At 55.3% G+C, this 27,332-nt stretch overlaps 1 protein-coding gene across 2 annotated transcripts; it reads right to left on the bottom strand.

The window, feature by feature from the left end:
* GPI (glucose-6-phosphate isomerase) lies at nt 1-26,501 on the bottom strand. 2 transcript variants are annotated; one of them, XM_040633723.1, is made up of 18 exons: nt 26,299-26,501; nt 25,122-25,212; nt 24,710-24,778; nt 22,956-23,075; nt 18,985-19,068; nt 18,709-18,855; nt 17,860-17,931; nt 17,322-17,366; nt 15,964-16,017; nt 4,293-4,353; nt 3,833-3,876; nt 3,569-3,721; nt 2,350-2,479; nt 2,148-2,224; nt 974-1,102; nt 674-749; nt 522-588; nt 1-410 (listed from the first exon to the last, which is right to left on the bottom strand). In XM_040633723.1, exons 1-18 carry the CDS (start codon nt 26,418-26,420, stop codon nt 275-277), a joined length of 1,677 nt encoding a protein of 558 aa, XP_040489657.1. In that variant the 5' UTR covers nt 26,421-26,501; the 3' UTR covers nt 1-274. The 2 variants fall into 2 exon arrangements, with proteins under 2 accessions (XP_040489657.1, XP_040489656.1); XM_040633722.1 differs by lacking the exon at nt 26,299-26,501 and adding an exon at nt 25,829-26,046.
* Between the last annotated feature and the right edge of the window lie 831 nt (nt 26,502-27,332).

Genomic DNA, 27,332 nt, shown 5'->3' with positions numbered 1-27,332 from the left:
CTCCTTTGTGGCATCTTTATTTTTCTATCCAGTACACGAACAAAGTGAACATGGTCAGGAAAATCAGCTGCACTGAAACCCTTCAGCCAATCGTAAAACAGAAGGCATGCGGACAGGGAAGGGCAGGGGTGGCAATTCCAGACCAGCTTCCCCCAAAGGGCTTGTGCTCCAAGCCCGCAACCAGAGGCGGCTCTGGGAAGGGCTGTGCAGTGCATCTCTGGTGAGGAGGGACAAGAAGGACCAGTCACAACAGGGACTGCAGCCGGGCATGAGTTTATTGGCTTCTGGCCTCACGCTCCTGCTTGATGAAGTTGATTAGCCCATTGGTGGAAGAGTCGTGAGAGGTCACTGGGCTACTGCCGTCAAGCTCAGGCTCGATTTTCTTGGCCAGCTGCTTTCCCAGCTCCACCCTGCCAGGACAAGGAGAAAGAATGGTAAGAGGAAGTTCCAGCACCGCGAGTGAAATCCACAAGCCAACCCACAGGCATTCTCCACCCTTCCCAGGAGAAGGAGCAACTCACCCCCACTGGTCAAAGCTGTTGATGTCCCAGATGACACCCTGAACGAAGATCTTGTGTTCATACATGGCTGCAGAGGTGGCAGATGGGGCACATTAGGGCTTTACCGGCCCAATCCAACCTACCCCAGGCCAGGTCCTTCCCTGCTCACTCACCAATCAAGGCTCCCAGAATGAATGGCGTGAGCTTGGTGAACACAATAGAGTTGGTTGGGCGATTTCCTTCAAAGACCTTTAGAAAACACCCAGGAATGTCCCCTAGTTAGTTATAACCCCTAAATCCCCAGAACGGATGTGCACCCTACCCCCAAAAGCTGGGATATGCCTATCTGTAAGGACAGTCCCTCCTACTGGGTAGGACAAGCCAGGCACTCATGAATCCCTACCCTGACCCCACAATTTTATCCTTCCAACTCCAGGATGCCAGCCAAAGCCCCCTTCAGGAGAAGTGCTGACCTTGTGTGGCAACAGCTTCTCCAAGGCCTCTGGACTCTTCCCCGCGGCCTGCAGCTCCTTGCGGGCCTCCTCTTTCGACTTCCCCTTCATCAGGGCCTCAGTCTGGGCCAAAAAGTTGGCCAGGAGGATCTGACAAGAGAGACACCCAGTTCCACTTGGAAGTCCTGTGTGAGCTTCACGCAGAGGGGCAAGACTGCCCGGCACATCCCTGGTGGAGCTAGTCCCAACCTACGTCAGGCTGCCAGCCCCTAATGTAGAGTTCAGGTGGAGCGAGAGGGGGACTGCAGGGCGCATCTGACGACACAGCAAAGTACGTGACAACAGTAACTGCCCTTGAAGGGATGGATACGCATGACTTGCCAAAGACCCTGCTAGGAACTTAGCAATATCTACCTTTTTCTTTTTCTTTTTTTTTTTTTAAGATTTATTTATTTATTTGAGAGAGAGAGACAGAGACAGAGAATACCAAAAAGACTCCCCGCTGAGTGCGGAGCCTGACTCAGGGCTCCATCTCACGACCCTGAGATCATGACCCAAGCCAAAACCAAGAGTCAGATGCTCAACTGACTGAGCCACCCAGGCACCCCAGCAATATCTATCTTATCGTCTCGTGTGCTGCTGTGGTAAGCACGAGTTTGGCTCCATGACCTTTGCCCCCTCCCTGCTGTTACACCTCTGTGGGTTACATTACATGGCAAAAGGCATCTTACAGATGGAATGAAGGTAACAGACCTTGAGACAGGGATAGGTGGGCCTAACGGAATCACATAGGCCCTCAGAAGTGGAAGTCAAGACAACTGTGTCAGAGAGATGCAACGCAAGGGGCAGGACAGAACTGAGGCTGGAGCGGGACTCAACCCACCACTGCTGGCTCTGAGATGGACAGCACCACAGGCCAAGGTGGCTTCTTGAAGCTGAGAATGACCCCCAGCTGCCGTCAAGGAAATTGGACCTTGGTCCTACCCTGAGCAGACACCCAGTGGAGCCTGCTGGACTTTAGACCCACAGAACTGAGATAAAAATCGGGTGTTGTTTTAAGCCACTAAGTTTGTGTAATTTATTACGGCAGGAATAGAAAACTGGCATAAGTGCCCACTAATGCATCAGCTCTTAAGTAGCCTGGGCGTAAAGTGAACCTGAGAAAGTGTGAGGAGAGGCTGGTCAGGGCCCTTACCTTGTGATGCAAACCCTTCCTTATCGGGTGCTGGGTCTGGACTGGGATGAGGAAGTCACAAGGTATCATCTTGGTGCCTGCAAAGAGCACAGTGGTCAGCCAAGCACCTACCCCAGCCCACGGGAGCCACCCGAGGGAGAAGTCTCTGCTGGTGGGCCCTCCACGTCCACAGCAGCCCCCGCCCAGGCCAGAGGGCCCCTACCTTGGTGGATGAGCTGGTAGAAGGCATGCTGGCCATTGGTCCCTGGCTCCCCCCACACAATGGGGCCCGTCTGGTGGTCCACGCGAGTGCCGGACTTGGTGATATACTTCCCGTTGGACTCCATGTCACCCTGGAGCAGGGACAGAGACCCAGCCCTCTAGCTGCAAGCCTTGCTTTTCTTCATGCACTGTGCCTAGATCCTGCCTGGGATGCACCACGCGTACCTGCCCTGCCCTGTGTGGTGTCCACAGGCAGGACCCCTGTATCTCCCCTCACCTGTGAGGACACAGGCTCTTAGCTTTCTGGCTTAGACCACTGCAGGAAGGACCCACGACCAGGAGAAGGTGGGTATGGAGGTCTGAGGAGGACCTCTGTAAGAGCAGAAATCAGTCACAGTATCTTTAACTGATACCTTTTTTTTAAAAGTTTATTTATTTAAGTAATCTCTACACCCCACATGGGGTTCGAACTCATGGCCCCAAGATCAAGAGTCCTGTGCTCTTCTGACCGAGCCAGCCAGGTGCCCCTCTTTAACTGACGTCTTAACAGAAAGGCTGGCTGGGGTCCAGGGCTGGTACAACCTTTGAGGTCTGTCACCTCAACCAGATGCTGGGCTGTGGGGGAGCCCTGGCCCCTTCTTTAATCAGCTTCAGGTGTTGGTGAAAGTCGACTGTGCCTGCCCAAGGGCTGCAGGCCAAAAACTAGGATCATGCTGAACAAACCAGGGACAGATGTGGAAGGGCTGCATGGAATAGAATCGGGACTCGAGAAGGGCTGCTTGGTCCCCAGGGGTTCTGGGAGATCTGCGGGGGTGCAGAGGGGCGTGAACAGCCCAAAGGGGCACCACAGACTGGGTGTGAACTTGCTTTCCTGGAGGGACAAAGGCAGTACAAGCCAGAGGGGTCCCAGCTGGTGGCCCCACCCTCTGGCAGGCACACAGGGTGATGGCCAAGGAAGAAATGACCCAGGGAAGACACATGCCCTGAGGGTCTGACTGGCCACCACGATAACTAGTCATGCCCTCCCATGGTGGTCAAACTCAGCTAACACGCACCAAATGGACCCTGGTAACAGAGATTCACCCTGAGACTGGAACACAAGTAGGCCTTGGCTGTGCCCAAGGGCAGTTGGGGGAAAAAGCCACTAGAGGGGCAGGAACCTGGGCCCCTGGGCCTCCCAGGCCCCCCACAGGCTGACCCCAAGTTCTGGCCTGGCCTACCTGCTGGAAGTAGGCAGCAAAGCGGTGCAGATACTGGTCATAGGGCAGCATGGCCTGCGTCTCACACCCAAAGCAGTTGATGTACCAGATACCCAGCAGAGCCAGCAGGACAGGGACATTCTTCTCCAGGGGTGTCGTACGGAAGTGCTGGTCCTGAAACGAGAGCAGGGTGGGTGGGAGCTGAGCAGCTGCCCAGGAGGGAAGGAAGATGGGAGCTGGACCAACCAAATGTCTCTGACAGAGAACACAAGCCTCAGCACTTACCATCCAGTGAGCCCCTGAGAGCAGCTGCTCAAAGTTGTCAAATCCTGCGACACAAAAGCAGCGTCAACAGAAATGGTCATGTCCAGTGCCCTCGTGGCAGTGGACACAGCTTCTTCTGGAACCAAGGAAAAGCTGATGTGCAGCCAGAAGAAACAGGACCTGGGAAGACTTGGGCCCACAGAAAGCCTCTCTAACCAGAGTCAGCCTTGAGCGCAAAGGCCGATCTAACTTCACCTTCCATGGGAAACAACAGGACGGCAGTTGTGAGGGGTAGAGAGAAAGGCCAACCTGCAAATCCCAGAGAAAAGTCAGGCCTGCCCTCCTGACCAGAAAGAAATGTTCCAGCCAAGGGGGCAGAGGCCAACGGCCTGTGGGGTCAGAAAGGTGTTCAGGGACATGCGACCCCCACCCCTGACCGCAGACTACAACATGGTCTCCCACAACTAAAACACACACTCACCCACATGCAGTGCAATGGAGAGTCCAATGGCTGACCACAGCGAGTAGCGTCCTCCTACCCACTAGGAGAGACAGGAAAACGTGCTGAAGAAGGGTTGGCACACCCCGCCCCCCTCCCTCCTGCCACAAAATTTGCCCCGAGAGCAATGTTCTTCCACAGGAGCAGCATGGAGGGCCTGGGCCCAACCCACCTCTGGGAAGCAAGACAGCAGGCCAGGCGCTGGCAACTCTGTGCTGACCAACAGGGAAGACTACATGAGACTGATCAGAACCACAAGACTCAACTGAAGACCTTACCATGGCTGGCCCTGTCTCCTCAGACACAGACAGACCCAGTGCGTCATACTTGCACCAGGCCCGGCCTCCTCCTCACACAGACAGACCCAGAGCCTCATACCCACAACAGGCCCAGGCTCCGCCTCTGACAGACAGACAGACAGACCCAGTACCTCATACCTGCGCCAGACCCCACCTCCTCCTCAGACACACAGACCCAGTGCCTCATACCTGTGCCAGACCCAGGCTCCTCCTCAGACAGACAGACAGACCCAGCGCCTCATACCTGCGCCAGACCCCACCTTCTCCTCAGACACACAGACCCAGTGCCTCGTACCTGTGCCAGGCCCAGGCTCCTCCTCTGACAGACAGACAGACCCAGGGCCTCATACCTGTGCCAAGCCCAGGCTCCTCCTCTGACAGACAGACAGACTCAGTGCCTCATACCCACGCCAGGCCCAGGCTCCGCCTCTGACAGACAGACAGACCCAGCGCCTCATACCTGTGCCAGACCCCACCTCCTCCTCACACACAGACCCAGTGCCTCATACCTGTGCCAGGCCCAGGCTCCTCCTCTGACAGACAGACCGACCCAGCGCCTCATACCTGTGCCAAACCCCACCTCCCCCTCAGACACACAGACCCAGCGCCTCATACCTGTGCCAGGCCCAAGCTCCTCCTCTGACAGACCGACCGACCCAGGGCCTCATACGTGTGCTAGGCCCCGGATCCACCTCAGACACACAGACCCAGTGCCTCATACCTGTGCCAGGCCCAGGCTCCTCCTCTGACAGACAGACAGACCCAGCGCCTCATACCTGTGCCAGGCCCAGGCTCCGCCTCTGACAGACGGACAGACCCAGCGCCTCATACCTGCGCCAGACCCCACCTCCTCCTCACACAAAGACCCAGCGCCTCATATCTGTGCCAGACCCCACCTCCCCCTCAGACACACAGACCCAGTGCCTCATACCTGTGCCAGGCCCAGGCTCCTCCTCTGACAGACAGACAGACCCAGGGCCTCATACCTGTGCCAGGCCCAGGATCCACCTCAGACACACAGACCCAATGCCTCATACCTGTGCCATGCCCAGGCCCCTCCTCTGACAGACAGACTGACCCAGGGTCTCATACCTGTGCCAGGCCCAGGCTCCTCCTCTGACAGACACACAGACCCAGCACCTCATACCTGCACCAGGCCTGGCCTCCTCCTCAGACAGACCCAGTGCCTTATACCTGTGCCAGGCACCATTTCCTCAGACACCAACAGACCCACTGACTCATACCTGTGCCAGACCTGGCCTCCTCAGACACAGATAGACCCAGAGCCTCATACCTGGTACCAGGCTGTTTCCTCAGACAGAGACCCAGTGCCTCATACCTGTGCCAGGACCAGTTTCCTTAGAAACAGACCCAGTGCTTCCTACCTGGTACCAGGCCCCACTTCCTCAGACACCAGCAGACCAGCATCTCATACCTTGCCAGGTCCAGCCCCCTCAGACACTGAGAGATCCAGTGCTTCATACCTGTGCCAAAGTGTCTTCAAATACTGACAGAGCCAGTACCTCATACCTGTGTTTGGTTGTGCCTCATGGGACAATGACAGAACCGATGCCTCCTACTTGTGCCAGGACCCACCTCCTCAGTCACTGACAGACCTAGTACCTCATATCTATATCCAGACTCTCTAAACACTGACAGCCCCAGCATCTTGTACTTGTGACTAGCCCACCTACCTGGCCGGTAACAGGTCAGAATCTGCTGGCACAGGTATGAGGTCCTATTCCTCATACAAGGAAAGATACAGTACCTTCTATCTGGGTCTCAGCCCGGCCTCCTCAGATACCAATAAACCTGGGTTTGGCCTGCACCAGACAGACCCAGTGCCTCCCGGGACAGTGCCAGGCCCAGGGCTCATACCTGAAAGATCTTCTCAGCCTCAGCCCCAAGACCTACCTAGTCACACTTGCAGACTCCACTCTGTATCACTTAAATCCTCAGACATCCATTCACATCTTCCTAACAGCTTTTTATGGAGCACCTACCATATTCAACAGAAGCAGCCCAGGGGGGCTCCCCAGAGATGTAATAATCATGCCAAAAAATGTGAAATGAAATACAAGTGCTTGGGAGAATGGAAATACAGCAATGAAATCAATTGTAAAAGGAATCTGAGGAGTGCTTAAGCTTGGATCTAAAGAATGACCAGGCATTACCCAGGAAAGCACTGAGGGGGGAGAAGCATTCCAGCAGCCAGTACAGCATATGCGAAGGTCCTGTGGCAAGAACAGCCTTTCTCAACTGAGAGAATTAAGCCCCACAGAAAACACTTTCAATGTCTTCACTTCTCAACTCTCCCAAGGATGGTCCAAGGCTAATACCCTCCTAGAAGCAAGGAAGAAATGCTAATTCATGACATCTCCTGGAAGCCTTGGGGTATGAGGGCTTAATTCTCTACTGGAAGCCCACTGAGACAGGCTGGGCAAGAGGAACCACAGCACAGTCTAGATGAAGGAAGGCGTGGGAGCTGGAGGGTAGAAGCTGAGAGGCAATGCCGGAGGATGAAGCAGGGAGCCCCAGTGGTCATCAGGAACACGACTCGACCCTGGATGGGGAAGGCAGAGGGCTCATTCAGGAGCTTCAATCAAACAGGATGAATTGAAAAGAAGAGAGAATCAAGTGTGACCCAGAGGTTTCTGGCTTGGGTAATGAGATGAATGGTTGGAGCCCTTCACCTGGAAAGAGTCCAGGTCTGGGAGAACCTTACCAGACAGACACAGTCCCAGGAGCCACACTACGCCTGACACAGGCTCCCAGATCTCACTGAACAGACTCAATTCTAGAAACTGCACGGCCAAGCTGCTGATTTTGGCTGTCCCGGGTCATTACACCTCACTTTTGGGAGCCCAGCAATGCCAGCGTCTGACCTCCACCTACAGACACGATCTCGAGAACTCACTTTACCTGCAGTGGCCCTTTCAGATCGCACCTCACAGAGGTAGTTCCTCATTGGTTTGGCATTCTGTGCCTCCCCTGTCCCAGCCCCCAGCCCCTCACTTTATCTAACCACTTATAATCTACTTTTTTCCCATGTGAGTAACTCAGCCCCTATGCCCATCAGACCACACCTTGGCCTGGCTATAGATCCTCGGGCCTCTGCAATACCATGAGCTCTGCCCATCATGCCTGACCAGGGTACTGAGAACAGGAGTTCTGGTTCAAGGCATTCTATCTGTCCTACGTGATCCTAAGGGTTCCCGAGACCTCCCCAGGCCAACCGTAGGGACATATACCTATGATGACTCTGGCTTTCCTGTGAGGAGAGCCCATGCCTGATCCTACCACCGAGGGCCCCACCTGCACCTGACCCACATTCTCAGGCCTCACCAGCCACACCGGTTATGCGTTCCTGGGCTAGATCATGCCTACTCATTTCACCTAACAAGCCCAGGGACGCCAACTTGTCCCTGAATCCAGAGGACAAGAACCCACCGAAGATCACATTGATAGACCTCTGTCCATGGACTCATGACAAAGCCAACACAGATGGACGGAAGCAATGGCTTTGCCCGCGAGCTCACTTCTGCCTACCCAGGTCCTCCTCCAGGACTCACACCACAGGGTCAGACCCCTGCGGAGCCAGGCCCCACACAGCTGTGCAGACGCGCCGGCTCTACATCTGTCTGTGCCGGACCCTGACTCTTCACATCTCAACCGACAGACCCAGGCCCACCTTCCCAAGCCTAACTCAGACTCCTCACGCCTTCCTGAGAGACCCAGCTCTGTCTAAACAGGCCTGACCTGAACGCCTCCAGGCCTAACTTGAAAAACCCAGCTCTCTATCCTTGTCTGACATGGCTCTTCGCATCTTGCAGCCAGAGCCAACGCTAACCACCGCTGCGTGACCCGGCACCAACGCCTCACTGATGAGCCTCAGCTCACAGGACACAAATCTCTCTGCAGACCTGTGCTCTAGAGACCGCCCCACCCACCCCTGCAAGATGTGGTTCTCCCTCCCTGTGACTAACCCATGCTCTCCAAGCCTCCCCTCTAACTCTAAGACCTGGGTCAGCACACCTGAGCCAGAACCATGTTCCAAAGACGTCACCAACAAGCCCCAGGCAGGTATCTCTGGCTCCAAAGCCTTTGCTTGAAAGAGCCACGTCCACCTGCTCACGTCTAACTGAGGGCTTGCAGACCTCCTCTGAGCCCCAAGGTGGTCTGTTTACCTTAAGACCCCAGAGCTGCGGGACTCACCTGTGGCCACTCCACCCACCCAAGCTTCGCCTTCCTTCTTCAGGCCTCACCACAAAAACCCAAGGATACGGACCCTTGCCTGAATCCAACACCAGAAAGTCAATCTACCTACCTCACTGACCTCCTCAGGCCACACCTGGCAGGCCGGCTCTATCAATGCTGGACCTTAGTTCCTCAGTTCAACCCCAACTCTTCGGGCCTCCTCAAGACATTACACTTGGTAGACAGGCTTTGCCTTCCTGCCTCTGACCCTGGCTCCTCAGACCACATCTGTCAGGCCAGCTCCACTGACCTGTGCTCGACTCTGGGTCCGGAGACCATCCCTGGCAGGGCGGTTCAGCCAACCTTACATGCCTGTGGCTCCTTACACTGCAGCTGCTGGGCCGGTTCTACTGAGCTACACTGGACCGTGGCTCCTTATACTGCACCTAGCAGGCCAGTTCTGCCAACCTGTGCTACCCTGACTCCTCGGACCATATCTAGTGGGCCAGTTCTGCCTATAGTGCACGACCCTGGGTCCGGAGACCATGCCTGGCAGGCCAGATCTGTCTACCTTACGTGCCCAAGTCCTTACACTGCGGCTAGTAAGGCAGCTCTACCCACCCTGTATGTATGTCCTGGGCTCCTCCTACTGTACCCAGTGGGCCAGCTCTGCCTACCTGTGCTTGACCCCAGTTCCTCAGGCTTCACCTGACCGGTTGGTTCAACCTACCTATGCTCGACCTTGGCTCCTCAGACCATACCCAGCGGTCCAGTTCTACCTACCTGTGCTTGACCCTGGCTTCTCAGACCTTGCTTGACAAGTCAGATCTGCCTACCTGTGCTTGACCCTGGCTCCTCACAGCTCACCCAGCAAGCCAATCTGCCTACCTGTGCATGACTCCAGTTCCTCAGACTTACCTGATAGGTTACTTCTACCTACCTCTGCTTGATCTTGGCTCTTCAAACCTTACTGGTGAGCCAGTCCTACCTACCTGTGCTTGACCCTGACTCCTCAGTCCTCACCTGGCAAGCCAAATCTGCCTCCCTGTGCTTGACTCTACTTCCTCAGACTTCACCTGATAGGCTAAGTTCTACCTACCTATGCTCGACATTGGCCCCTCAGATCATACCTGGCAGTACAGTTCTCCCTACCTGGGCTTGACCTTGGCTCTTCAAACCTTATCTGGAGGGCCAGCTCTACCTACCTGTGCTTGACCCTGGTTCTTCAGACCTCACCTAGCAAGCCTACCTGGACTTGACCCTGGCTCCTCAGACCATACCTGGTGGGCCAGTTCTACCTACCTGTGCTTGACCCTGGCTCCTCAGACCTTACCTGTCAGGCCAGTTCTACCTACCTGTGCTTGACCCTGGCTCCTCAGACCTTACCTGTCAGGCCAGTTCTACCTACCTGTGCTTGACCCTGGCTCCTCAGACCATACCTGGTGGGCCAGTTCTACCTACCTGTGCTTGACCCTGGCTCCTCAGACCTTACCTGACGGGCCAGTTCTACCTACCTGTGCTTGACCCTGGCTCCTCAGACCTTACCTGGCAGACCAGCTCTACCTACCTGTGCTTGACCCTGGCTCCTCAGACCTTACCTGGCAGACCAGCTCTACCTACCTGTGCTTGACCCTGGCTCCTGAGAACTTACCTGGCAGACCAGCTCTACCTACCTGTGCTTGACCCTGGCTCCTCAGACCTTACCTGGCAGACCAGCTCTACCTACCTGTGCTTGACCCTGGCTCCTCAGACCTTACCTGGCAGACCAGCTCTACCTACCTGTGCTTGACCCTGGCTCCTGAGAACTTACCTGGCAGACCAGCTCTACCTACCTGTGCTTGACCTTGCTTCTTCAGACCATACCTGGAGGGCCAGGTCTACCTACCTGTGCTTGACCCTGGCTCCTCAGACCATACCTGGTGGGCCAGGTCTACCTACCTGTGCTTGACTCTGGCTCCTCAGACCTTACCTGGCAGACCAGTTCTACCTACCTGTGCTTGACCTTGCTTCTTCAGACCATACCTGGAGGGCCAGCTCTACCTACCTGGGCTTGACCCTGGCTCCTCAGACCTCACCTAGCAAGCCTACCTGGACTTGACTCCAATTCCTCGAACTTTATCTGATAGGCTAATTCTACCTACCTATACTTGACCTTGGCTCCTCAGATGATACCTGGCAGTCCAGTTCTACCTACCTATGCTTGATCCGGTTCCCCAGACCTCACCTGGTGGGCCAGTTTTACCTACCTGTGTTTGATCCCAGTTTCTCAGACCTCACCTGGTGGGCCAGTTCTGCCTACCTGGGCTTGAACCTGGTTCTTCAGACCTCACCTAGCAAGCCTACCTGGACTTGACTCCAATTCCTCAAACGTTACCTGATAGGTTAATTCTACCTACCTGTACTTGACCCTAGCTCCTCAGACCATACCTGGTGGACCAGTTCTACCTACCTGTGTTTGACCCTGGCTCCCCAGACCTTACCTGGCGGGCCAGTTCACCCTACCTGGGCTTGACCTTGGCTCTTCAGACCTCACCTGGTGGGCCAGCTATACCTACCTGGGCTTGACCCTGGTTCTTCAGACCTCACCTAGCAAGCCTACCTGGACTTGACTCCAAATCCTCAAACGTTACCTGATAGGCTAATTCTACCTACCTGTACTTGACCCTGCCTCCTCAGACCATACCTGGTGGGCCAGTTCTACCTACCTGTCTACCTGTGCTTGACGCTGGCTCCTCAGACCTCACCTAGCAAGCCTACCTGGACTTGACTCCAAATCCTCAAACGTTACCTGATAGGCTAATTCTACCTACCTATACTTGATCTTGACTCCTCATATGATACCTGGCAGTCCAGTTCTACCTACCTATGCTTAATTCCGGTTCCCCAGACCTCACCTGGTGGGCCAGTTCTACCTACCTGTGCTTGACCCTGGCTCCTCAGACCTTACCTGGCAGACCAGTTCTACCTACCTGTGCTTGACCTTTCTTCTTCAGACCATACCTGGAGGGCCAACTCTACCTACCTGGGCTTGACCCTGGTCCCTCAGACCTCACCTAGCAAGCCTACCTGGACCTGACTCCAATTCCTCAAACTTTATCTGATAGGCTAATTCTACCTACCTATACTTGATCTTGACTCCTCATATGATACCTGGCAGTCCAGTTCTACCTACCTATGCTTAATTCCGGTTCCCCAGACCTCACCTGGTGGGCCAGTTCTGCCTACCTGGGCTTGACCCTCGCTCCTCAGGACTTACATGGCAGACCACCTCTACCTACCTGTGCTTGACCCTGCCTCCTCAGATCTCACCTGGTGGGCCAGCTCTACCTACCTGTGCTTGATCCTGGTTCTTCAGACCTCACCTGGTGGGCCAGTTTTACCTACCTGGGCTTGACCCTGGCTCCTCAGACCATACCTGGTGGGCCAGTTCTGCCTACCTGGGCTTGACCCTGGCTCCTCAGAACTCACCTGGCAGGCCAGATCTATCTCCCCATGCTTGCTCCTGGTTCCTGACACTGTACATAGTGGGCGAGCTCTGCCTACCTGTACCTCCTCTCAGTTGCTTACATCTAAGACATTCGATTCTTACCTGGACTCAACTGTGACTTTTTAGATCTCACTGGACAGACCTAGTATTGTGAACCTGCCCTCATCTTGGCAGCATAGACCTTACCTGACAAACCCTGCTGTACTCACCCATGCTTAACTCATATGGATAGTCCCAAGGATACAAACCCATGCCAGATACGGACCTCGTAGACCTTACCTGAGAAACTCAATTCCACATTATCTGTATCTGACCACAACTTGTCAGCCTTGCAAGACAACGCTACAAGATAGGTAGAGGTGCAATTCTATCTGCCTACGTTGACCTTAACTTAGAAGATCCAGATCTAGTCACTTACACTCAATCCTGGCTCCTGAGATCTCACCTGAGAGACTGAGCCCTATCCTCCCGACTGTCACTTCATTACTGCAGAGATCACCTAAGAGATAGAGTTCTTTCTAGATAAGCCTAACACGGCCTCCTTAGGCCTTACCTGACAGATCCGGTCTACCTACCTATACCTAAACTCAGTGGGAAGACAGAGTTGAATAAATCTAACCGTGGCTCTTCAGGTCAACCTACCTCTGCTTACCCTTGGCTTCAAAGATGTTACCCAAAAAACTCAGCTCTACCCACCTATGCTTGGCCCCAGCTCCTCAGGTTCAGAATACAAACCAGGGCCTGACCTCAGCAACTTAGACCTTACCTATTTGAGACCCAAAAGTACAAACTTGAAACTCACCTGCCCTCTCAAGCCCCACCTGACAGACCTGTTCTACATATCTGAGCCAGAGCCAGAATTCATACACCTTCCGGATGCATGCCTCTGGGATGTTCCCCATCCCTCTGCCTGACTCCAGCTTCTGTCTTTCCCCAGGCGACCCAGGACCACCTCCAGGATCATCAACCTGCGCATCACCAGAACCGCTAGGTACCACCCGAGGGCACAGTTCTCACCTGGACCCGATCTTGGGTTTCTAGTCCTCACTTGGCAGACTCAGCGACGTCAGCCCGTCTTCGGCTCCAGTGTCCTTACCTGAGTAACCCACTTCTTCCTATACGTGCCTCATCTTGGCCCCCGAGGCCTCCCTAAGAAACCTAGTCATACACACCTTGTCTGCTTTCAGCTCCTGTGACCTCAGACGGACGAGGTTCTCCAGTCCTCCCACGCCGGCAGACTCCACTGTACAAACCTAACCCGAACGGACTCTTCCCTCAGGCCAGACTGCTCCTGGCTGCTTACCTCAGCCTGAGGGAAAACTGGTGAGAGCCTGTTGGTGCTGAGAGACTTGGCCCTAGACATCTCACCCCATAGATGTGGCTCTCTAGGCCTTTGTCCACCACGAGCTTCTCGGACTACACCTTACCGACATAGCTCCTGTCTGTTCTTCCCCTGCCCCCACGCCCCAGTCCTCACCTTTTATAACTCAGTGTATTCCTACCTTTTACTCCTCTGGGCCCCTTGAGCCCCACCCCAGCCAGAACCCAGTGCCAGAACCCTGGGCTGGTTGCGGGTCCTCAGAGGCCTCTGCAACCCGAGCTCTGCTTATCACACCTGTCAGGATGCCAAGAGCCAGGTAGCTAATGTGGCTCGGGGCACTTACCTAGGTTTGCCTAATTCTGAGTTTTTATCACTTCATTTGAGTGATCAGACACTCATTACCTGATATTCACTTTGCAGGACCAGTCGGACAGACCCCAATGTATATACCTGTCCCATGCCAGGGACTTCAACTCACAGACCCAGGTTAAAGTACCTGTATGTGACTCTGGCTCCTCAGACCTCACTTGACAGAACCATCCTGAAATAACCTGTGTCTCCCAGAATTCACAGACCTCATCAGTACCTTTACTTGTCCTGGCTCCTCCTCAGAACTCACCTGTGCCTATCCTGGTGCCTCTTTAGACGCCACCAGCCAAAGTTAGCTCTCCAATGTGTGCTAACTCCGGCTGAGCCCTGAGAAACCCCACAATGTACCACCGTATCTCTGCCTGATCCTGACATGAAGCTACCCCATAACTGACCCTAACTGATGAGCCCCCACCACTTACACATCCCCCTACCAGACTGGCCTCTTCTGATCTTACTTCAGAGCCAGCACAATATCCCTATGCCTGTCCTGACCCTCCATCTCACCTAAGAGATACTAGCTTCAGAAATTTCACCTGTCCCTGGCTCCTCAGATGTCACCTTCTTGATTCAAAACAATAATACACCCTTAGCGACCCAGGCAGGTCCCTCTTCCAGCCACTGTGTATGTGGTTTGCCGGGCCCGGCCCAAGAGGCCTTCACTGTGCCCACCTCGGCCACTCAGGCCTCACTACCCGGCCCCGGCCCCACACTGGTGTGCCCAACTGTCATTCCCAGGCCTTACCTGGGAGGCCTGGGCCTTGCCCTGAGCCGCCGCCCCCCGCCCCATCACCTCTCCATGCTGGGCAGTCATGGGCAGTGAAAACCCACATAGGGCTTTGGCTAGCAGAAGACCCTCTTGCCCCTGACCACCACCTGTTGAGGCTCCGGATCCCAGAGAAGAGGCAGCAGGTGCCTCCCCTACTTTATCAGACATGCAACGTTTGTTAGAAGCTGCCCGATCTCTCTCGACCGGGGTTCCTCCTCTGAGCCACAGGATGCAGAAAATGATTTGAGTGACTTCTCAATTCTCACAAGGATGGTACATAATTAGTCCCATTCTAGAAAGAAGTTAACTCATGACACACAACAGATGCCTCAGGACATTAGGGCTTAATGTTCTCCCAGACTCCAAGGCCTTTAGATTTTTCAAAGGAGATTCCATCTGTGGATGCTGCCACCCAGCAAACAGCTTCCAGTCTGAAGGCCTGGAAACAGACCCATTAGGAAAACCCCCAACTGGACAATGCCCTCCTTGAAGCGCCTGCTACAGTCCCGTGTTAGCACAGCGCCCCCTGCGTTCACAGCGCCCACACTGCACCCCACAGACAGAGCCCTTCTCCCAGGCCACGCGCAGGCCAGCCACAAGGCAAGGTCCCGCTCGCTGCCTGGCACCAGCCGTGGCTGTGGCAGAGAGGAGTCCGTGACCCCCGCTGCTAGGTTAGCCCGCAGCTCGGCCTCTCAGGCACAGTCTGCTCTGCAAGCTGCCTGACAAGGGCCCAGGCGGGCCCCAGGCCTGGCGCCTCCTCTCTGCTACCTTCCAGCTGTTCCTGTACCTCCTGACCAGGCCTGCCCAGTCACACCTCCTGCCTCACCCTGCCCTGTGGCCTTTACGGACTGTGGCTGCAAGTTCGGAGAAAGGTCATCACTGAGAATAACTCACAACCTCAGTTTAGTGAGGGGGGGTAGGGGTGGCTCCAGTTACCCCCCAGTGGGTGCTGCTGGCAGACAGCCAGGGGAGTGTTAGCCTGGCCCTGCAAGCTCAGCCCGCCCCGGTGGAAGTGGAGCCCTCATCCCAATGGGGCTGCTCCTGCCCCACAAGCCTCCCTGAGGGCCTCTCAGCCCTTCCCAAAGCCAGGCATGCAGCAGGTGCTCAATAAATGTTGACCTGACCTCACAGGCCCCTCATCTGTGTCACGGTGGTCATGCCTTGACCACGGACACATAATTCACCCAGCGCAAGGAAGTGCCTTTACTTACATCCCAGAACTCGAACATGTTTTGTGGGTCAATCCCAAACTCCTTCACTTTGGCCTAAGAAGGGGCAAAGAGAGAGAAGGAAGAAAACCTACATTAGCTAGATGAGAATAGGAGCTCCAGGGTGCCCGGTGTCCCACTGTCCAAGCTGGGGACGGACGGGGTGAGCCTAGAGCAGCCTGTCAGTCCAGGGCAGGAACCGGCAGCAGCCACCCCCAGAACTGGACACGAGGCCAGCTCCCATCCAGCAACACCCGAGGCCCGGTGCCTGTGAAGCCCTCCGGCTGAGGGAAGCTGCCCAGCCCATGCAAGGGCCTGGCCCCACACACTGCCCTGTAAGAGCCGCTGCCTGGACCTGTCGGGGTACAGAGACTGGCCCATCCAGGACACATGGAAACTGAGCCCAGGGCTGGAACCCGAGCAGAGCAGGGGCCACCTCCCAGGCCAGGTGTCCCACAGCCAGGATACCTGTCCAGCCCTTCCAGTATCAGAGATGGTGACTCTGTCCCTGGAAGCCTTGAGGAGATAACCAGACCCACCCCACGGGTGCTCTGTCCCCTGGGCAGACAGGGTTAGCAAACCCTTATGCAGTCCCAAAGGAGGAGGCGCTCTACCGACCAGTGAGCTCTGCCAGCAGGAAGACAGTGGTGCCGTGGTGAGCCAGCCTGAAGATGTCTCCTGTCTCCCCACTATGGGCAGGTCAGCACTGGAGGCAGGGGTGGGGGACGGACAACAGGGGCGGAGGTGGTGGGAAGGGGTGCTCAGGACAATCTGAGTGTGGTTCCAGCTCTGACACGGCCCCGTACAAAGCCCACCACACGGCAAGTGCTCACCTGGTTTGGTACTTCCGGCACACAGCTCCACCCTCCCCACCCCATACCTCGCACAGCCTCAGGCCAGGCGGACTGGGACAACTGGCAGGTAGGAGACCGCATTCTCATCCCAGCACCACTGACTCATGCAGTCACTCGGCAAAAATCCTTCACTGGGGCTTAACCTCCTTATGTAAGAAATGGGATGCACCCCCACCCCATGCATCCCATGCGGGGAGAGGGCCCGTGGCAGGCTGGCAGAGGCCAAAGGAGGTCATGTGTGTGGTGTTCTGGACATCAGTCAGGCCTGGGAGGTGGACGCAGCCAACCAGATCCCTTTGGAGCTACAGAGATTTGATGAGAGGATGCAAAAGGGATGGCTTGCAGCTCACATACCCACAGGCAACCCAGCCTTCCATCCCATCAGCCAAGCCAAGATCCCCAGACCTGTGAACCACACCTTCACTTGAGGATTCCCATTGGCTGTGACCTTGACGTGACCTGGGCCCTCCCAGGGAAGGAAGTCTGGGAGCCCACATGGGCACTTACCGTGTTAGTAGACAGGGCAACAAAGTGCTTTGCAACTGCAGAAGGCTACAAGAGACAGAGCCAGGTTACACCAAACCCATCCCAGGGGCCACCCGAGGGCAGCAAGCCTCCCATCCCTGGAGAAACCGAGGCCCTGGGAGGGACTGGCTATTCCCAGTCCTTGCCTCTGAGGCTGTTAAGAGGAGCCCCATGTCAAGGTCAAGAGGATAGAGGAGTGAGGCCCATCCTACCTCACAGGCCCTCACAGGCCCAGGTTCCCTCCCCTGTAAAGTGGGTGTGGCCATGGGTAGAGAGGATCCCTCCTGGGCCAAGGGACCTTGAAGTGCCTTCAGCTAGTTAGGGCAGGTTCTAGCTCATCTGACCTGTCTGGGCCTGGCAAAGCCCAATGTCTAAACTGGAAAAAGCAGGCACCACGAGAGGCTGCCTCCCGCTGCCAACTTAGGGAGAAACAGGGCGACGGCATTAGGCTTGGCCACTCAGGTGCACGGGCCCGCCCACCCTGTCCTTCCCAGTGCCCACCGCCCACGCCAGCACTCACATCCTTGGCCGAGAGGAGAAACCACTCCTTCGCTGTCTCCGCATTCGTGATGGTCTCCTGGGTGGTAAAGGTCTGAAGCCAGAAAGTACAGCAGTCGGTCTCCAGCTCAGGCTCAGTGTGGCCTGGAACCAGGGCCCAGCAGCAGAGGCCATGTAGGTGCCCAGAGATCACGAGCAGGGACAGTCACCCCACATAACCCCTACCCACCTATCCACAAAGCCACAGTAAGTGTCTGTATCTGGGGCAAAGTCCTGGAAGGAGTAGTGCCATCATCCTGGGATCCCAGAACTTCATAGGCAGAGGAAAAGGAATCCTAGTAAAAGCCACAACCCCCACCCCACACCCCACTCCTCCACCACAGGTTAAAGGCCAGAGCATCTGTCAGGAAAGGGGCTGTGGCCATGCCTGGGGCTCCCTTCAGCCCAGGCTAGGCTCTGATCTCAGAATTCATATGGAATTCTTAATATTTTATGTGCACCGATGTGAGTAAACAGGGTAAATGACAACAGACAAAACCCTTACGTTATCTGGGCATGGCTCTGGGATCGGAAAGGCACAGACATTAAGCACAGGGGTCTCAGAAAGACAAGAACAGTCCCAGGCTGGGCACAGATCCCATAAAGCAAACAGATGTGGCTTTAAGATGAAGGTTCTGACTAGTCTGGGCTTCCATCAGGAAACTGTGTTTGCCGCCTGCCAAGGAACAGTCTGAGGGCGGCGGTGCTGACCCGATCCATAAAGCACAGTGCGCTCAGGAGGGTCCAATGCCCGGGACAGTGGCAAGGCATCCTCCACCACCCCCACCACCCCCACAGGGCTGGGGAGCCAGGCCAGGACCAAGACCCATACCTTGGAGGCAATGATGAACAGGGATGACTCAGGGTTCAGGGTGGCCAGAGTTTTGGCAATGTGGGTCCCGTCGATATTGGAGACAAACCAGACCCGGGGACCTCCTGAAGAGTAGGGCTTAAGGGCTTCGGTCACCATGAGGGGTCCCTGTGGGGAGCCGCAGCATCAGAAAACAAGATTCCAGGGCCCACAGAGGTGGGGAAGCCAGGTCTCACCCTGGAAAAACCAAGACTCTGGGTGGGCCCCCTTGCCCCATCCCCAGGGAATCCTCCTCACCAGGTCAGAGCCGCCAATGCCGATGTTAATGACGTCTGTGATGGGCTTGCCCGAGTACCCCTTCCAGTCGCCGCTCCGGACGCGCTGGCACAGAGCAGGGGAGATGCAATCAGCCCAAAGCCCCAGGTATAAACTGCTGCTCAATAGCATCCTCGTACCTCAGGCCCAACGTCCAGGTGCTCGTAGGCGCCTCCTGAGACCGCACTGGGAGCTCCCTGCGACACTCACCCCCCAGCTAGACCCTTCTTCATCATCAGCAAAGTGAGGGACACCCCCACCTCTCAGAATTCACAAAACAAAGGTGAACTCTCAGCAGAACCTAACGTATAAGAGAGCGAGAAGTGTGAAATGCCAACTATCGGGACTGGTCTGTGCCAAGGGACAGGACCATCAGACATGCAGGCAGCCCCTACATGGACCCCACCGATTCCCATCTCCTATCATTTACAACTCTGTACAGCACCCCCAAGCTGAGTAAGGAGGACCTATGCACCCACTGGGATACAATAACCCATTAGTCATGTTAAAGGAACCACCTGGCTTCTTGGTGCTTACAATAAAATGCAAGAAAAGAGAAATAAAGTAAAGAACTTTCAAACAAACAAACAAACCCGGAATTGTTGGGTTTAGAATTCCCAGCTTCTGCAGGCAACAACAGATGCTAAAATTAAGAGATGGCTCCTTGGCAAAGATCAAACGCAAGACACTGTAACAAAAAGCACAGTATGAAGGAGAAGCAGAGAGTGTGGCTGTAAAACCTTCTTTTGTTTGGACCTCCCTCCGAAAGACCGAAGGTGATAACACAGAAAACATTTTGGTCAAAGATAAGGCTTCTGAGAAAATCTGCTCCGAAAGACAATGGTAGAAAAGGCCTTGTCCTGAAGAAACCTGTAGGTATGGCTTTTGCCTGATGGAGCGAACCTCCGTCCCCCAGTAAGCTTCATAGGAGACCTACAAAGCTGTTAAGATCACTGAACTGTCAGCAACACGACCAGCTTGGACTGGAAGGGACAGAGACATTATGAAAGGAAACGAGGGCTTTGGATACCCACATTTCCACAGGCAGTCAGCAGGCTGGGAAAACCGCACAGGTACAAACACAAAATACCTTGCAGGTAACAAGAATGAAGGAGGGCAAAGCCAAAAACCTTGAGAAATGATTCCGAGGCCTTGAGTCCTAACCAAGCAACTGCCAACATATGTCCTATTGGATTTCAGAATTGTTCAGACCAAGGACTCCTGTATGCCTCCAATGATCCCCCTCTTTTTGAAAAGGAAATTTTCCTACATCAATTACTCTACGCCTACCTCACCATTGTACGTTAGGTGTGTGACATGTAAATAAACTGTTTAATTCTCAGGTCTTCAAATCAAAAGGAAGAGTGTCTGCGTTGTATTAGAAGAAACGCAGGAACTACTATACCTGCACCCAATTCACATGATGAGGCTCTTGACCTCTGGCTGATACTGTAATGGGATACGGCGTTAGGAGAAGGAGGAGGCCATTCTCCATGTGGAAAGAACATGAACCACTGGGAGCCTGAAGGCAGACTATGCAGCCAGATGGGTCCCAGTGGTCCTCACCTCTTGGCATTACATTCATGTCCTTGTGCTGTCCCCTCCTACTTTGATCAGAGGTGACCTATACAACCAACAGGGTATTACGGAAATGACAGACATAATTTCTGATGCTAGCTCAAGGTAAGAAAGGACCTTGAGGCACTCTGCCTTGCTCTCTCTTGGGTCACTCATTTGGGGAAGTCAGCTGTCTTGTGAGGAGGACACTCAGCCTGTAGAAGATGCACACGGTAAGGAACTGAAGCCTCCCAAAAGCCAGCACTAATGGCGAGTGAGTCATCTTGGAAGCAGATCCTCCAGGCTCCATCCGTCAAGCCTTCAGAGGAGTGCTACCCTTGGCCAACATCTCGTCTACAACCAGCCAGCACCACCACCGCAAATCCTGATCCACAGAAATGTCGACTGTTGTTTACAGACACTAAGCTGTGGAGCCATTTGTTATACATCAATAGAAAACTAGTATATATATCTTTCCCAAAACCAGTAACACCCAGCAACTTGGTTTTTTGGGGGTTGTTGTTGTTTTTTTTTAAATAAGGCAATCAGTTGCCATGGGAAATTTTCCATCAGTACAGAAATAAAGTTGCTCAGCTTCTCAACCCTTAACCTCACCATTAAACTTTTGTTACAATAAAGCATCCTGGAGAAGAAAATTGTAGGTCTTTAATATGATTACACACACCCTTTATTTGACCGGATGGGGTTTTACGACACATGCCAGTTCTGCAACTTCCATTTTCAACTTCATGGCATGGTGCCTGGGACTGCGATACACAAACACACGCTGAGCTCACTAATCAGTCCTCTGATAAATGGGCTTGGGTTCTTTATGTAATTTTTTAATAAAAAAATTTTAAAGATTTTATGTTTAAGTAATCTCTACACCTGACATAGGGCTCGAACTCATGACCCTGCGGTCAAGAGTCATGCTCCACCAACTGAGCCAGCCAGGAGCCCCAAGCTTAGACTGTTTCTGATTTTTGCCACTACAATCAAGATCATGGTGAACATCCTCAACCCAACCTTGGCGGACTTCTAAGAGCACATCCATGGGGAATGTTCCTTACGTGCAATGGCTGCCACTCAGCAGCATTTTCTGAGCTATAAGTACCCTGTCCGTCTGAGTCAGGTATCCCGCAGCCAGTGGTAAGGGAAGGCTTTCCTGGAAATAGCTTCCCAGACAGCCAGGACCACGCTGTCCGCAGCAGACCTGAACACGCACAGGCTCGTCGAACACAGCAGTGGGCTTCCGACGCCTGTCAGCTCCACCACTCGCCACCAATGGCTGGAAAGGCCCATCCCTACACCCAAGGCCCATCACAAGTATCGACCACTGTTAAGGGGCATTCTGGAATCCAGATTCCCAACAGGATGCCAACCTTTCCTCACCCTAGGAAGTCCCACTCACCTGGCTATCAGGCCTCCAGGACTGATGGCCACATCACTCCTGCCATCCAAGGTCTGAAGTGGCTCTCAGCCAAAGCCACCAGACTTGGACCAGCGACAGACAGGGGCCGCTGGTCTCAGGGACAAGCTGACCAGAGCCCAGATTATCACTCCCAGAGCACGCATAGCCCATACATATGATGTGCACACACACATACACACACATCAGCCCTGTACCCCAGGCTTGAGGATGGCCACTAACCCTTGCAGAATCGCCCCTGGGACAGACACTGAGGTAACAGTGGTTGACGTGGGGAAATCTCTAGCTGGTTTGAGGCAACCCCTACACCCCCCTCCCCCACAGGAAAAGGGGGCGTGGTTATGAGCATCGACACAGACCCAGGGACATTTCTGACTTAGTTTAAGTACAAATAAGCTGAAGAGTAGGTAAAAATGAACCCGCATGTGTGAAAGTGTGTGCACGTGTGTTTCAAAGAGGAGGAGGCAGACGTACACATACACACAGAGCACACGCACAGGAAGCTCAGAAGATCTCGAAGGAACGTTGGAAACGATGCCTCTGGAGAGCTGGCTGGGGGTATGGCCAATCAAATGTTAGAACATTGATTTTATCTAGTTCCAGCCTAGAAAAGGAGGGCATATCGCTAAAGAGATTAGAAAAAGCAAGTCTCTCCTGTACCATCCCACCCCTCGGGGCCCTCGCTTTTCAGATCTCCACCCTGGCCACACTGTCACCACAAGCCCACAGGTGTCTGGAGTTCAGCAGGAGGCTGCTCTGTGGCCCCCCACAGGTAGGTTCCCTCCCCACAGGGGCAGGGGAATCCCCTCAGAACACGGGGCTATCCCGCAGATCAGCTCCATGTCAGGCTGCGGTGAGGCCGTGGGTCCTCTCCAAGCAGAGTGGAGGGGCGGCCCATCAGGGCCCCCAGACTCCCAGACCCACACACATACACGGCCAAGGGCACGTCCAGGGCCGCGCTGCCTACCTGGCAGAAAGACTTCATCTTCTCCAGGACCCTGTTGACCTCTGGCATGACATCCTTGCCATCCACCAGAATGGGTGTGTTTGACCGGTTCCGCAAGGCCACGTGCAGCACTGCCCGATCCTGGGGACGACAGGCAGTGCGTGAAGACCCCCCACCCCAGGGCCGCCACGCCGGCTGGGGCGGTGAGGGCACGGTGCAACATGGCCCAGGAGTCGGCTCAGCCCTTTCTCTGCTGGACGTGCAGGCCCCGAGGTCTGTTAGTACCACAGTCTACGGACAGTCACAGGGGGAGGGAGACCAGGAGAAGCCCAGGACAAGCCGAGAGGGCCCCTAGCTGGTCAGGGCATGAAAAGCCAGGGAAAGAGGAACAGAATGAGCAAAGGCAGACAACTAGGGGACAAATGGGGACAATACAGATCAGACACAAGCAATCAACAGCTTCAGAGGACCGGGGCTCATTAAAGCTGATCTCATCGCCTCCCTGAAACTTCAGGGTGTCTTTGCCGGCACCTTCTAAAAAGTACCCCCAGCCCCTTGGATTTGGAGCAAAGCAGACAACTCAAACGTCCCTCACCAAGCAGCCCCCTCACACTAACTGCCAGAAACCAAATGGAACTGTAGCCTGTGACAGGTGCCAAGAAGCTGGCCTTGTCACGTGAGAGCAACAGTCCCATCAAGCTGAAGCTGGCGGAGGAGTCCTTGAAGCAAACAGGTCTAAAGACCCCAGGTGGGCAGGAAAGGGGTGGTCACTGGGCTCCAAAGCAGGGAGAGGCCCTTTAAGGTGGAGGACTTTTTTTCTTTTTTTCTTTTTAAAGGTCTTTTTTTTTTTTTTTTTTTTTAGTTTTTTTTTTTATTTAACAGAGAGAGAGAGACAGCCAGTGAGATTGGGAACACAGGTGGGGGGGGGGAGGGAAGAAGCAGACTCCCAGCGGAGGAGCCCGATATGGGGCTTGATCCCAGGACTCCGGGATCATGCCCTGAGCCGAAGGCAGACGCTTAACATGCCCTGAGCCACCCAGGCGCCCCTAAGGTGGAGAACTTCATGCCACTCTGCCCTCACTCTGCCCAACCTCACTCCTGTCCCCCATTCCACAGGAAAATGCACTCCTCCAGGAAGCCCCCCTTGACTGCGGCCTCCCTCAGCCTAGCCCAGCCGCGAGACAGGTTGAGTTTAAAACCTCTGTCTCTTACAGATGTGAGGTCTTGGATAAGCGATTTGCCTTCCGAACCTCAGCTTCCGGGAGTGTAAAAGGAGGATGCTAACCCTGTAAGGAAGAGACTCCGATCACTTAGTGATTATTATGCCTCCAGGCTGCCACTGCAATTCAGGAACAGGGCCCCCAAGCCCTGGCCTTATCGCTGCTTCTTACTGACGCCTATCACGGAGGAGGCTGAGCTTCTGTCCTCAGATTCCTCTTTTCACCAACAAATCTTGCAGCAAAGATAGACCAGAGTTACGTTCTCGGTGCATGCTGTGAGGAGCCGTCTCCCTGCAGGCCTGAGACGTGCTCTCCCTAGGCAGACACTGGCAGCCATTCCACGCTCACCAGATTGAGATGGCCAGTCCCGGGGAAGACGCACCCCAGGGCCCTGCAACCCGCGCAAAGAAACAGGCTGTCATGCCCCTCGTTAAGCAAAAACATTGCTTAAGAGGAAAGGTGAAGACAGTGTGAGGCTATCAGTCAGATGAACCCCAAAGGGAAGGAAGAGGCCCTGAAGGGTATGCAGCATCTGCTGTCCACAGGCCAGCTCACCTCTGTGAAGTTGATCTTCTCACCGCTGAACATGTGCTCCCGGGCAGCCTCTACACCCCTGGACTTGGCCTGAGAAGAGAAGATACTAAGGCCTGATCCCATCCACGCTGGCAACAAGAGCCCAAGCCACCAAGCTCTGGGCTTGATGGAGCCCCCAGTGGGGCTGACAGATGGCTGCAGCCTGGTGCCCTCCCCCGCTGCCTGTGAGGGGTCTGCCCTGGGTCCCCTGAGATGCTGCTCAGAACCCGAGCCAGGGGGCAGGAGCTCAGAGCCCTATGTCGGCACAGAGGCAGTGACCCAGGTCCACCGAGGGAAGGGAATAAAGCTGCTCAAGGACCTGGGGGCTCCCAGGAGCCCAGCTCGCTTGCCAAGCTGTGGGTCACAGGTCAAGCCCCCCACAGCAGATCATTACCAGGTCCACCAGCATCTGCATCACAGTGTCGTTCACAAGGTTCTTTGAGTAATCCACCAGAATATGCCCATGGTTCGTGTTCAGGTTCAAGCTGCAAAAGGATGGCAGAAGCCAATGACCACACCCCAGTTCTCCCCAGCCTATTCCCTGACCAAAGCTGCATCCAGAAAAAAACATCCTCCCTGAGCCACACCCCAACAAGCCTCAGCTGCCCAGCACAGTGGCGCTGTCACCTGTCTGCCCACCAGGCTGAGCAGCAGCAGCCGCACCGTGAAAGCGGCCATTCTCGCAGAAGGGAGGTGGCGACCCTTCCTGAGAAGCCATTCCTCCGCTGGACCAGCGAAGGCAAACAGCTGGGTGCACCGCTCCTGCCCAGCCAAGGGAGCGACCATTCCCTCCCAGAGCTTCCACGCTGCGACTCTCTCACGGAAGGACTCAGCAGGCAGGGCTGGCCATGGGGACTTCCAGTCCTGAGCCCCAGACCTCCCCTGCCCAACACACCTGCACCAGTCACCGGAGCACCCCGAGATTCCTGCCCCCCAAGATTTCCTCCAACAGACTCCTTTCCATTTTCTGATCGTTCATAGGTCTCCACACCGAGCCTCTTTCGCAGAAATCACTGTCCCCTCATCTCCCCCCTTCCTCCGCGGCTCCCTGCAAATCCCCCAGACCTGCCCACCCTGATCGCACCCCGCGGATGTCCCCACCCGTTCTGGGCCAGGAGCGGGGGGAAGGCGACAGCCCTTTCCTCGCCTGCTGCGTCAGCGAAGGCCCCTGCCCACAACTGCGGAAGGAGTCCCTTCTCAAATGGCAGAGGCTGGGAGGGCAGGGGTGGGGGGGGGCGACAGGAGGTGGAGAGAGAGATGCGTGCCACTGCAGAGACGCAGCCGCGGAGGGGCCTGGTTCTCATGACTAAGCAGCTCGGGTTCTGAGACCACCGGCGAGCCCGCGAGCCCCCAAAGAACCTCCTTCAAGGAGGCGTCAAGGACGAACTGAGGCCTAGGCCTGGGCCCCGATCCAAGGCCGGGGGCGGTCGAGGACCCCCGGGGACCGCCGGGGACCGCCGGCCCGGCCGTCCCGACCCCCGGCCCGCACACCTGACCCGGTGCACCGCGCCCGGCGCGCCCTGATCCAGCTCCGGCCTGTCCGCGCCCCGCCTGCGGCCCCGCGCGCGCACCTGAAGTGGCTGAAGCGTTCCTTGTCCCCCTCGAAAAGGCGGCGCAAGTTGAGGTCAGAGCCGTGCTCGCGATACCATTTCTGCAGCTTCTGGAACTGCGGATTCTGGGTGAGCGCGGCCATGGCGAGAGCACTGGGGTACACGGGCTCGGACGAGCTTGCAGGAGGAAGACGAGGTGGGCGGCGCGCAGCTAGCGGAGACCGGGTACGCGCAGCGGCCTTTATGGCGCAGGCGCAGCGCCGCCCCGCCCCGCTCCCCGCCTCGCCCCGCCCCTCCCGCTATCCGCGCCCTCCGGGCGACCTTGACAGCATCTGCTGCTATGGGGCCTTACCTTGTCTCTCCCTGCGACAGGTCAGCCACTTGGTCTGCCAGCCTATGCCTGGAAGTGACTGGGGTGAAGAGGCCGAGCTCCCCATGCCCCGGCCTGCTTCCTTGGTCCATTCATTTATTCAGCACCTTCCACATCCCGGGTCGTGTTCCAGGTGTTGAGGATACAAAGCGATAAATAAAATGTATGGGGGGAGGGGGGCGGTCAGAGGCTGGTAGGTGCTGCTGACAAAAGGAAAGCTGGAAAGGGTGCTGGGAATTGGGGTTGCAATTTTGATGGCCAAGGGAAATGACTAGTGAGGTGACTTTTTGAGCAAAAGCCTGAAGAAGGTGAGGAAGACAGTCAATTAGATGTCTGGGGGGAAAGTGTTCAGGCAAAGGGAAGAACTGGAAAATCCCCCGGCGAACATGCTTAAGCGGAAGGAGGCATATGTGGCTGGAGTGCAGTGAATGAAGCAAAGAGACAGAAAGAAGTTGAGGTCAGAGAGGAAAGGAAGAAACAAAACCACATAGAACTTGTAAGTCCAGGTTGCCTGGGTGGCTAGTTGGTTAAGCGTGTCTGCCTTCAGCTCAGGTCGTGATCCCAGGGTCCTGGCTCCTTGCTCAGTGGGGAGCCTACTTCTCCCTCTGCCTGCTGCTCCCCCTGCTTGTGCTCACTCTCTCTCTCTCTGTGTCAAATAAATAAAATCTTAAAAAAAAAAAAAAAA

This window comes from Ursus maritimus, unplaced genomic scaffold, assembly GCF_017311325.1.
Source record: "Ursus maritimus isolate PB19 unplaced genomic scaffold, ASM1731132v1 scaffold_19, whole genome shotgun sequence".
In the NCBI taxonomy this organism is placed as follows: domain Eukaryota; kingdom Metazoa; phylum Chordata; class Mammalia; order Carnivora; family Ursidae; genus Ursus; species Ursus maritimus.
Note: the sequence above shows the minus strand (reverse complement) of the source record. Positions and strands in the feature narration are given on the sequence as shown.